At 44.7% G+C, this 12,206-nt stretch overlaps 2 protein-coding genes across 3 annotated transcripts; both read left to right on the top strand.

The window, feature by feature from the left end:
- Positions 1-2,456: 2,456 nt before the first annotated feature.
- On the top strand, positions 2,457-7,189 carry LOC115675809 (universal stress protein PHOS34). Of its 2 annotated transcripts, XR_008817777.1 has the most exons (6): positions 2,457-2,713; positions 2,820-2,923; positions 3,366-3,484; positions 4,264-4,360; positions 6,050-6,104; positions 6,872-7,189. XR_008817777.1 is itself a non-coding variant. In XM_030598591.2 (5 exons), exons 1-4 carry the CDS (start codon positions 2,509-2,511, stop codon positions 4,346-4,348), a joined length of 513 nt encoding a protein of 170 aa, XP_030454451.1. In that variant the 5' UTR covers positions 2,457-2,508; the 3' UTR covers positions 4,349-4,360; positions 6,872-7,189. The 2 variants fall into 2 exon arrangements, 1 of the variants encoding a protein (XP_030454451.1); XM_030598591.2 differs by lacking the exon at positions 6,050-6,104.
- A 2,184-nt stretch (positions 7,190-9,373) lies between these two features.
- LOC115675806 (aspartyl protease AED3) lies at positions 9,374-10,968 on the top strand. The gene has a single exon (XM_030598585.2). The coding sequence runs from the start codon at positions 9,417-9,419 to the stop codon at positions 10,725-10,727; it is 1,311 nt and encodes a 436-aa protein (XP_030454445.2). The 5' UTR covers positions 9,374-9,416; the 3' UTR covers positions 10,728-10,968.
- The last annotated feature ends 1,238 nt before the right edge of the window (positions 10,969-12,206 follow it).

The following is a 12,206-nucleotide window of genomic DNA, read 5'->3' as shown; positions in this document are numbered from 1 at the left end:
GGACGACTTAGGCCTTCAGAATAAGGGAGTCGATATTCTTTCCTCTTAAAAATATAGTATAATTTTGTTCTTTCCCATTCTTCTTCCACCTATGGACGCGTGAAGCTCCTTGACGGTATACTCTTTCTTGTTTTGAGAAAGATATATTGCTCAAATAATATATGCCCGCACGTGAATATTTCTTTTCCAGTTGCTCTTCTTTTTTTACTATTTTCCATTGACCGACGAAATCTTGCTTGTTCCACAAATATCCGAAAAAAATAAAGCCTATGAAATCATGGACATCTTCGGCAAATCATGAAAGATATTTTTGCACACGTGCCTAACCAAAAACATATTGACCGAGAATTACGCACCAAAATTTGGGAAAGTTTAACATGCACACAAATAGAAATATAGGCTTTCCTACGAGATTTCTTGCATGTTATATATTCCACTCATGATCGCATCTCCCGAACCTCCATCAATATATTCTGGAAATTCTTCATAACCTTTCTAAGTGTAGCATCACACGTGCAAAAATTTCAGCCATGATAATGAACGGGTTTGGCAAAAATCTTTATCCATGGGCTCAATCCACAATTTAGCTCAAAACCTTTCAACTAAGTTCATTCCCCGCTGATCTAATGCAAATGCAACTATATGACCCTATTACTATAAATGCTCCTAAAATTTATATGCAGTCTAATTATTATTTTTGCTAGGTGTCGGGATCGACCCCTAATTTTTCTATGCAATATATACCTAACTGGATCGTCAAAATTTAGGTGTCAACGTACATTCGGAAAACTCCTTTCTAAAAGTTCAAACCATCATACTTGGGCAATATCCACTCATACCTCCTTTCTCGCAACATTCTAGCCACCCCATTGTCTAAACGCAGACCCAACTCAACATGCAAACACTAACATGGTTAGTATGAAGTGAGGGAGCACACTTGCCTTGCCGGTGAGTGCGGCGGTCACGGCGTGCGGTCTTGGCGGAGAGGAAAGGCACAGCACGACGGTTCCGGACTCTTGTGCAGTTACTGCTGGTGACGCGAGGGAACGGGGAGATGGAGTGGACGGCTACTGGTCAGACGGCGTCGGGCGGTGGGTGGCTAGCCATGGACTCGAGCGGCGGCAAAGCTCCGGCGGAGAGACAGGCGAGAGAGAGAGAGTGAGAGAGTGAGCCGGGAGAGAAATGAGAGGGAGAGGGAGTTGTCGGGGGGAAAAGAGAGGGAAAAAGAAAGAGTCAAGTGGCTGTTCATCTTCCCTGCATGCATGGGCGCCACCTCTCCTCCACCAAGTGGCAGAGGGAAAAAGGAGAAAAAGAGAAAAGAAGGGGAAAAGGGAGAGGAAGGGTTGGTGATGGTGGTGTTATCCGATGGTGAGAGAGGGAAAGAAATGGGGAAAAACGAGAGTAATGGCTTTGCAAGGAGACAGGTCGTGCGGATGACGCGACGTCGGAGTTAGTCAGTTCAGTGACAATTGATCGCAAGAATGAAAATTAAATTCACGATTCCAAAACAACGATATCAACATTAGTGCGGCATCCGAACTTCCAATTTCATTTTTCCTGATTTCCGTCGATAAGTGGTCTAATCCATTAGGGTACGTACATTTCTTTGGTCGTACAAAGTTTAGGATGTCACAATGGGTGTTGGGGTCCATGGCCTAGCCTAGACTCGTGCTCGAATGCCTTGAGCTCGGGGACCCGAGCACGAACATTGGGGTCCCGGGGTTTGGGTGTTGGAGAGTTGGACATGGGTGTTGGGATTTTGGGCCCGGCCTCGATAGACTTGGATGCGAGCAATCCAAGCACGGGTATCGGGGTCCCGGGATCGACTTCCATGGACCCGAGACAAGGCGTTGGGGACCTAAGCACGAGCATAGTGACTCGGGTGCCGAAGCCCTAGGCTGGACACTAGGGTCTCGAGCTTTACCTCTATGAACCCAGGCCTAAACTCCATGGACTTGAACACGGCGTCAATGGACTAAGCTTGGGCGCTGGGGACCCGAGCACAAGCATCGGGGTCTTGCGGATGGGTGTCGAGGTCTTGAGCCCGTGTTCTATGGAATCCTAGCCAAGGCACAGGCACAGGTATCCCGAGCTTGGGCGTCGGGGTCCTGAGGCTGGCCTTTATGAACCCTGGCCGAAGTGCCGGGGAATCAGGCATGGGCACTCGAGTCCTGGGCCCGGCCTCTTTGGACCTAGGCCTAATCTCGATGGATCTTGCCCCGCTGCCAAGGACCCGGGAACGGGCATTGGGATTATCATGCTCAAGCGTCGAGTTTTTTGTCCAAGCTCCGATATCTAGATTAAACTTTTGGAGAAGGAATTGGGCCCATTGCGCTTCACGCCGAGCCCAGACGCAAAACCGCCAACAGAACGAGAACTGTTGGCGCCAAAGCCCATAATTAAAAAATATAAATAGATATAAATATAAAAAACAAAATAAACTGTCGATTTGAACAGGTCACGTTCATTGCACTTGAAGTGAAGAAGAAGAAGAAGAAGCAGCGACCGATGACGAGCAACTTGGGGTGCGTGGTCGTGGCCGTAGACGGCGGCGACGAGAGCATGAGCGCCCTCCGGTGGGCCCTCGACAACCTCAAGCTCCGATCCCCCGCCGATTCCCCCTCCCCCTCCTCCTTCGTCGTCCTCCACGTCCAGTCGCCGCCCAACATCGTCGCCGGCCTCAACCCCGGCGCCATCCCCTTCGGCGGCCCCAGTTAGTGCTCCCCTCTCCTCGCGCTCGACTACTACTTCTCTTACTCCCTCTCCGCTTCCTTTTTGGTGCTGTTTTCAGTTTCGATCGGCTGATCTGTTGTAATCAGGTGATTTGGAGGTGCCTGCTTTCACGGCGGCGATCGAGGCGCATCAGAAGCGGATCACGCAGGCCATACTCGATCACGCCATGGAGATATGCTCCGATAAGAACGTTAGCAATCCCCGTCTCCGCTTCTTCGTCTTTGCATCGATCGCGCTGTTGTTTTGACTGCTGATTTCCTCCGTTAGGGAGCTCGATTACGTTTGTTCGCACATCGCACGGATTTAAGGCGTAGCTTGTGGCGTTTGAATTAGCAGTTTCAGTTTTCCGGGATTATGTCCTTAATCTACTCTAAATTAGTTCCTGCTAAGTTGAGGCATCTCTGGCAGTGCGCATTCCAGTCTTCCATGTCAATTGGTGGAAACACTTGTGCAGTGATTCTATGACCATGTCCGAAACTTATCCATGCATGGTTTGTGAGTGTTAGCATCGAATTTATGCTTGGTTAAGTGCTGCCGCAACCTTTGTGGACCTCTTGCTCTCTTGATTGGTCTTGCATCCGTTGTCGGAGGAATCGTTGGTTATGAATTTCTGCATATTGCTTTCGATGCAGGTGAACATCAAGACGGAGGTAGTGATTGGGGATCCAAAGGAAAAGATTTGTGAAGTTGTGGAGAACTTGAATGCGGACCTGCTAGTGATGGGATCCCGAGCTTTTGGCCCTATTAAAAGGTAGGTCCTTGACATCAGATGATCCTATGGTTGATTAATTTGCTGTTTTTTGTAAATTTGCGCGATTGGCACATCTAAGTCGCGTTTTCTCTACTTCACATGTTTTCAATTCATTTTGTTGGATGGAACTAGTAAGTTTTATCGTCCTTATTGAACCGCAATAACATCTTTTCCATGGACAAGTTTTGGACATGACCTCCTAGTAAGATAAAATGCACGGTTTTAGTACTACCATTTGAGTTTTGTCTTATATAAGATAGCACATTCTTATAATGGTTGGTAATGTCGTTAAGACATAAGTGAAATGTTAGATAAAATGTTTAATTGGAAAACTTTGCTGCTAGGAAACTGAACTCAGCAACAATGTACTTGTAGCGTATTTCTTAACATTTTGCCTCGTGACACCCTTGCACATGGAAGATAAGATGTGGATGTAAGCACATCGATGAAATAACTATGAATTATGTTAAAATCTCTGAAGCAAAAGTTTAAGTTGGAGAGATATTATATATATAACTCATACAAAGTCCATATACCAGTGGTAATAATATGAACACCCCTTCTCATGTGCAAATTGATTTAAGAATGGAACATGGAATTGATGAAAGGGGAACGAGACAAACATGAACCACACGTAAATGAGCATATGAAATATTAACAAGCCATGAAGAATTGAGACTTGACTAATACCTTCTGAGACGAACTGTTTTCCCAAAAACTTAAGTTATTAAAAAATAAATCAGCAGGTAATCCTGTATAAACTGATTGTACTTTGACAGGATGTTTTTGGGAAGCGTGAGCAACTACTGCACCAACCATGCGCAGTGCCCTGTTATCATAATCAAGGGAAAGGGCGATTGCTGACAGCTGAAATAGGTTTGCATATCAATTCTTGATGCTTCTCTTGATTGTCTAGTTTTTCTCTTTGTACTATTGTTGATGGGTTATTCTCCCCTTGGTGGGGAGCGGGTTTTTATAAATCCTCAATCTGTCTCTGTCATAACTCATTACTACAGTGCAGCTCAATAGCATCATATTATTGTTATTCATGGAAGCAGGGACTAGGTTTTTAATGGTCACTGGTTTGCGCACATCGTCTTCTTGGGTCTACTGTCTACTACGTAGTTCTTGTGACATGCAATTCAAGCAATACTTCCAACTCGTATTCAGCTTCTATCGTTAAATAATGCATTAAGTCATATGGAATTCAACCCTCATGCCGAATTCTTTTAATATAGTTTGATGGGCTATGCTTCTGTCTCTTTGAGCTTTTTCTGGACGTCTTATGTTAGGTCCCAGAAATGGAATAAAGCCTCAGACCGGAATCTTCCCCTTTGCATTTATTATATGAAAAAAAAAACAAGTTCTCTTTGGTCCCTTACTGCAACATCCCCGCCTAGAGCAGCTGATTGTGGACAATTACCGTTCTGAGAACTTGTTTTCATAAGGACTTGTTTTTTTTTTTCGTTTTTTGGTCGAATTTATAAGGACTTGTTGATTGGTTTAGTATATGCTTTCTTTGACTGTGCTTATTGAATTTATTATCCCAGTAATCGGCAAAAGGACATTATAAGTGCCATAAGTTGTGTACGGAGATCACTTTGGTGCCATAACTTTTTTTTGGATCGCTTTGGTGCCAAGTCGGAGGAAAGAGATCACTTTAGTGACTCCGGCCAAAATTCCGGCCAAAAAAAGAGCCACTTCAGATTTCCAGCGAGCCACGTCAGATTTCCGGTGAGCCATGTCAGCATCGGAAATTGATAAAAAAAGAGCCACGTCAGATTTCCGGCGGCCATGTCAGCATTGGCACTAAAGTGATCGTTTTTCAAAAAAGTTGACACCAACGTGATCCGAAAAAAAGTTATGGCACCAAAGTGATCTCCGTACACAACTTATGGCACTTCTAGTGTCCTTTTGCCCCCAGTAATCAGTATTTAGGATGGCGAATTGCTGACGCAATGCTGTGGAGAGGAAACTTATCAGTTGTGCATTGGTATATGATGTTGCTTTGTCCCTCTGCCCCGAGGATGTATCTAATTTTTCTATATTAGTAGCCCTGAATATGGCACTATCGGTGAAGCCATTGTGCATGGGTATATGATCTTGCTCTGTTCCTTTGCCCTGAGGATATGTCTAAATGTTATATGTCGGTAGCACTAAAGTTGGCACTTTCGGATGTTGATCGCTTGATGCATGAAGCACCTTTGTAAACCCGACACTATTCTAGGTATTGCACATATTGTTTTCGCGAATTTAGTACATGTTTGACATGTTAACGTATTCCACATCTTTTGTCTATAAAGTTTTTTCAATGACCCTTATATTTATGTGGCCTCCCTCCACCGGTTAGCTGAAGTTTTGGAGTTATACTTTATAACGTGATTTCAGAGCCAGAATCCACCACTGTATATTTTGTGTGCGCAATCCTGCTTGTACCTGTGAGGGGTGTTAAAATATTCCACATTTTCTTAAGTTTTTGGGTTGAACTTTCTAGCACCCAACTCTATGGTTCCATTCAATCATCTCTAACATCTAAGTTGAACTGTGCTGATTCTGACTTTTCAGTTGAATATGCAGCCTATGCATCAGGAAAAGTGCAATGCGTTTTGGAACATTAGAGGTGTTAACTTCACTTTCAAAAGGTCGCTTCTCCTAAATATTAGAGAATGTAGAGTGCTGCACAAGTCTGCTCGACAAAAGGCAGCAGCAAGTAGCGTACATAAACTTGTCTTTTGGTACAAGATAATTGTACTTGAAAAATAATAGAAAACTGAAGTTCATGTGCATGATGAACTTCCCTGGAAGCTGTTTGTTGAAGTCACTGGACTGAAGAATTTATACAGACATTCTTTAATTCAGGGGAGTCCTCATGATGGAAGAAGTACATGATTAAGCAATAAACCTAAGAAGTAGGGTTGGATAAAGATCTCTTCAAGAATGGGCAAGAATTCTTCCAGTACTTTTAAAACTGTTTCCAGTTCACTTGCCCCAAAAAAGTTTGATCAGCTTAAACCAAGGCAAATGACCCAATCCACTAGATTAAACTTCAATCTAGAGAATATAGAAATTGGAAAAGTATTCAGACAGTTATTTTGTGTGGAGAATGTGTGTAGGCTTATTGCTCCTAAAACATCATATACTTGCTCATATCATTTAGTATTTTCCAAAACGTTTTATTGTAAACATAATTATCATTTCAAAGGAATATATCTCTCTATCCTCGATATTCATCTTAGCTCGGGCCACTATTTGCATCTTTTAATGTTTAGTTATGCTTTTTTTTAAATTTCTTTATGCTTTCTGATTTGGTTGTTTTCTTTTTGTATTTTCTTCGTTGCTTTTTAGTAATGCGTTACTGTATGTTTTTTTCTTCCTCCCTTTTGGCAGCTGCACCCTTTTCATGCCTTGTGGCCACACAATGTAGGATCATGCTGTTGTTGTCGTAGCGTGCTTCATTGAAACTCTGGAGCTGTTGTCGTTTGGGTTCGCAGCAGGAGCCAATATGCCACAACACCAATCTTAACCATCAGAAGCTGTATATGATGATACGGAGGGTACTTGTCGCCTCCTCTTGCTGCTTCTGTACTTTATACTCTGATGTGTATGTTTGTGCGTGTGTACCTATCCCATTTATTCATTCCGTTTGCAGTGAAGCTTGGCCTGGATGTTCACTAAGAATAATGATGTGCAATCTGCTCCTCTTTAGCTGTGGTCTTTGTTTATATCTTTCTCCTCATTTCCCAATTGCTTTTGCTTTCACGAGCCACAATGAATGGTAAATGACCATCCGCTTAGGGTATGGTTGCATGATTAGGAAGTTACCTCTCACTTGCTGTATTGGGTGGCGAAGTTGCCGTTCATGGCAATGCCAAGGCATTATCCATTGCTCATGCCTCTTGCACTTGAAGCAAACCATATAGAGGTAAGATATATGCTGTTATGCACCGCGAGCAGTAACAAAATTTTGCTTCTGTGGCATGCCAGGAGAATTTCAGTAAAATTATGTTCTTGAAGGTACTTGAGCTGCCTTTTCATGCTTCAGTAACTGACAACCTGCCTTTGGAATCTGAATTATGCGCTTCCGCATTGAGACTCTCGTGAGTAAGGGTGGGGCCTCTCGTCTGAAATCATCGGGAAAGTTCAGGAGTGGGACGGTGCCGTTCATTTCATCTTTTGTCTTTTCACTTGATTCCATTGCATTCTTTTCTCTGTTGATACGTTACAATTTGTGTCCCTTCTTTAGAGAAGGAAACGGATCGAATAATTCCAAATTGCTTAAGATAGAGCTTGCGACGATACGAGCTTTGAAGCTTGACATGTTACTGCTGCCATATCATTATCAAAATTTCCTGCATTCACATATGCTGCTCGAAATCACGCAATTCGTCGCGTGCCCTTCCATTCCTTTTCATCTCCTGGGTGTTTGAATTTCTGCAATAGTAAAAAAGATCGAATTAAAAAGTTCTCACCATCCAATCTTTCACAGTAGTCTCGGTCATTTCTTTCGCTCGTACTCTCTCTCTCTCTCTCTCTCTCTCTCTCCCCTTTCTGAGTTCCAGCACTATATTTTCCTTTGTACATCTTTCTGAACTTTAATCCAGGTAAAAGAAAATTACGACAAAGCTACCATGTTTACTAGGGTTCTCAGAGGATGCTTATAAGGTTCCAAAACAAGTCGGGCAGTGTGAACGACGGATCAGGATCATGTCACAAGGACCGACGCATAATTTCGTGCTGATTTGCTGGAACTAAAGATCCAATCAGACTCCTCGAGGCATAAACATCAGGAGGATATGGCCAACATGTGGATCTAAACCCTATTGTTAATTCGGGATATATTCGCCTGGAATGATTTGATTCCGTGTCCTCCCAACAGTCCCCACCCCCAGAAAAAGATGTTGAAATCATTAAAAGATACAAATCTGCAGAAACACGTCTGAGTGGACCAGGCCCATCAGAAAGTCTCCGTGCACCCGTGAACGACCGCGTCCCTTCTAGCCCCGCGTCACGACAGAGTTCAACGCTGTTACGTCGTGCCTAAAAAAGTTGTTCACGTGAATCTCCATTTCTCTTTTTCTTCCCCCCTGTTCCACCGCGTTAAATCATCACGAGATTTCAAAATCTCACTCCCGTTCCCACACCCGGTAAGAATTGGTTTGGTCATTCGATATTGCAAGAGCTCGAGCTCCATTTCCAACGCATCTGTGTACTTAAGCTTAGGTGATGTCTCGCCAACTTGAGCTAAATAAGGCAAATAATTCGATGGTCGAGTTCAACATCAAACCGTAGAAGCTCTCCTTTAAATGTCCATAGATTTAGAACAGACGACATCTTGAATTGACACCAACAAAAATAGACAAAAAAAAAAAACGCTGGCCAGCATAATCCCTCATTAAATTAAAGTTTAGAGAGTGAGTTTTATTCTTTTCTTGACAAAATTTATTGTTTCTCTAAAGTCCCTATTCAACCACTCCAAGCTTATCCACAGTGGCATTTCTCCCAGATCTCTATTAGAAACCTCTATTCCATCTTTTTATTAGATACCTGCATTCTCTTTTGGATCATTATAGCTTCCCTGTTCTTGGACTCTTGCATCGGTGATCTCTTGCTCTCTTCGTACCCGAGCCTCGTTATTTTTTAAAGAGCCGAACACTATCCTTTTGCTGCAGCTCTACCTTCAACTTGGGCCACATTGTGTCCCTCACTGCCCTATCACCTTCGTCATTTGTCTCTTGTTGAACACAGCTAATACCCACGATGACCTCAAACTCCTCCAATTTGTCCTAACCTGGACTTACCCATCAATAATGTAGCAATTATTGGAGGGCCTTTTAGTAACTTGCTGGTCTTGAATGAAATTCACATATATATAGCTCTCATATATCTCATGCATGCAATGCAATTTGCCTTCTAGCCCAAGTTGCCCTTAGTCATGGACTTGACCATTTCTTCATTGCTCTTCTTTGCTCTTCTCACCTCAAGTGCCATAGCCACTTCTCCCTGTGCTTCGCCGCCTGACAACTCGGATCTGTCGGTCATCCACATCTATGGCAAGTGTTCACCGTTCGACCCTCCCAAGCCTGAGTCGTGGCTCAATACGGTCCTTGACATGGCCTCGAAGGACCCGGAGCGGGTTGAGTACTTGTCGACCCTAGTAGCCCAAAAGACCACATCCGTACCTATTGCTCCGGGCCAGCAGACCATAAACATTGGCAACTATGTGGTCCAGGTCAAAATTGGCACCCCGAGCCAACTCATGTATATGGTCTTAGACACGAGCAACGATGAGGCATGGGTCCCGTGCAGCGGTTGCGCCGGCTGCTCCGCCACCACCTTCTCACCCAACACATCCTCCACTTACGGGTCGTTGGATTGCTCCGTGCCCCAGTGCACTCAGGTCCGCGGGTTCCAGTGCCCCACCGTCGGGTCCGGCGGGTGCTTCTTCAACCAATCCTACGGCGGAGACTCGTCCTTCTCGGCCACCCTCGTGAAGGACTCCCTCACTTTGGGTAAAGATGTCGTTCCGAATTATGCTTTCGGGTGCATCGGTGCGGTCTCCGGCGGGTCGATCCCGCCCCAAGGGTTGTTGGGTCTGGGCCGGGGCCCCTTGTCATTGTTGTCCCAAACCGGATCGCTCTACTCTGGCGTATTCTCTTATTGCCTACCCAGTTTCAAATCTTACTACTTCTCCGGCTCTCTCAAACTCGGCCCCGTGGGACAACCCAAGAGTATCCGGACCACTCCCCTCCTCCGTAACCCCCACCGTCCATCCCTCTACTACGTCAACCTCACGGGCATAAGCGTGGGCAGGGTCCTGGTGCCCGTGGACCCGAAATTCCTCGCCTTCGACCCCGATACCGGGGCCGGGACCATAATGGACTCGGGCACGGTCATAACGCGGTTCGTGGAGCCCCTGTACAACGCGACGCGGGATGAGTTCCGCAAGCAAGTGCAGGGCCCATTCTCGAGCCTGGGAGCTTTCGACACGTGCTTCACGGCCTCCAGCGGGGCGACGGCGCCAGTGATCACGTTCCACTTCCCGGATCTGGACCTGAAGCTGCCGCTGGAGAACAGCTTGATACACAGCAGCTCGGGCTCGCTAGCGTGCTTGGCGATGGCTGCGGCGCCGAACAACGTGAACTCGGTGCTGAATGTCATAGCCAATCTGCAGCAGCAGAACTTGAGGATCATGTACGACGTGACCAACTCTCGGATGGGGATTGCCCGTGAGCTCTGCAACTAGTTTGCTCGAGATGAGCTGAGTGTGACATATATTATCTTTCCCTACTTCTCTCTCTCTCTCTCTCTCCCCTTAGATGTGAAATTGCAACAGTGATTGCGCCCGTTGGAAAAACAAGGTGCTGCAGTTAGTAAGGCGTGGATGAATTTTGGTGTTGTTGGGTACGATGTTGTCTCGTGAATGGATCCAGTTTGTGTGGTTGAATGAGAAGCACTAAACTAGCGATTCGTGTCTTGAGTTTTAATTTGGCCTTTCAACCGAAACCATCTATAAATTTGACTACGCCTCAACACGCGTGTCCCTTGGACAATTTGCTGAATGAGAGGAGGACGCCGTTTCTATGGCCTTCGCTACTCTTTTCACTGATTAGCGATTACCGTGTGGTTATTAGCGCGCGATGCGTGGACCGGGTCGGTCCGTCGAGCTATACTTCAATTCTGTTCTCGAGATCGGCGTGCTCTTCGGTCCCGGGATTTTGGTAAACATACAAAACTGCGAATAATGTTAGTAAAAAACACATGAAACGACAAACGATCGATGCCCTCGACATACATAAGCCAAATAATGAATTGAACATCGGAAAAACATGTTTGTCAGGCCAAAACTCCCCCCCCCCCCCCCTTATCTTTGGATTTTGAAAGATGGCAAAAGTTGATGAGTAGAAGATCTTTTCAATATAATTATTTCTTAAAACTTGGCGTTTAGGCCTTGACCAGCCCGGAAAGAAGTGGATTATTTTGATTCGCCAGGCCTAGATTTCGGGCCTAGAAAGCTCTAGCTCGAAAAGTTTAGATTTGTTCTGGTGTGACAAAAATATCACTATCTACCACAAAAATAAAAAAATTTATCCACTGTGACACTAATATCCCAAACTTTTTTTTTCACTTATACTCCAAATTTTGTATCGGTGAGGCCAAAATACCCTCCGTCTACCACAAAAATTCCAAACGTTGCCTATTATGAAACCAACTCCCGGAGCTACTTTTTTTGGTGTCACAGGTACCCTCAAACTTCAGCCGGTGATCCAAAAATATCTTCGGTTACAATATCATCTAAGACAGCGATTTAAAATCCAACATGGAGGCTTGCGTGGACAACGGCTGGTAAATGGAGTTTACGTGAATATGATGTTTATTTAGCCTAATATCCAAAGAGAAGTCGTTTATCCATTTGCATGTTCGACACAGATATTGTTTATATGTGTTGGAATCCACTGGGAACTCATATTTCCAAGTAACGACTTGTCAGTGTTTAATTGTCTCAAAAAATCGGACCTCCATGATAACACGTTGTCCCTTTGGCAATTTTTTTAGAGTCCTTGAAGTGACATAATTCAAGAAAAGACATTGCTTTGGACTCGACAAAAGCCACGCCAAATCCACGTCAGTTTTGTTTGCTTGCCATTGTCAATGCAAGCCGCCATGTTGGATTCTCAACGACCGTCTTGGATGGAATTGTGATGGAGGATATTTTTGTCACACT

The sequence above is a fragment of the Syzygium oleosum genome, unplaced genomic scaffold (assembly GCF_021117445.2).
Source record: "Syzygium oleosum isolate NSW1041296 unplaced genomic scaffold, Sole_v2.1 Sole_v2.13, whole genome shotgun sequence".
Lineage (NCBI taxonomy): Eukaryota > Viridiplantae > Streptophyta > Magnoliopsida > Myrtales > Myrtaceae > Syzygium > Syzygium oleosum.
This window is presented reverse-complemented; position numbering and strand designations above follow the sequence as displayed.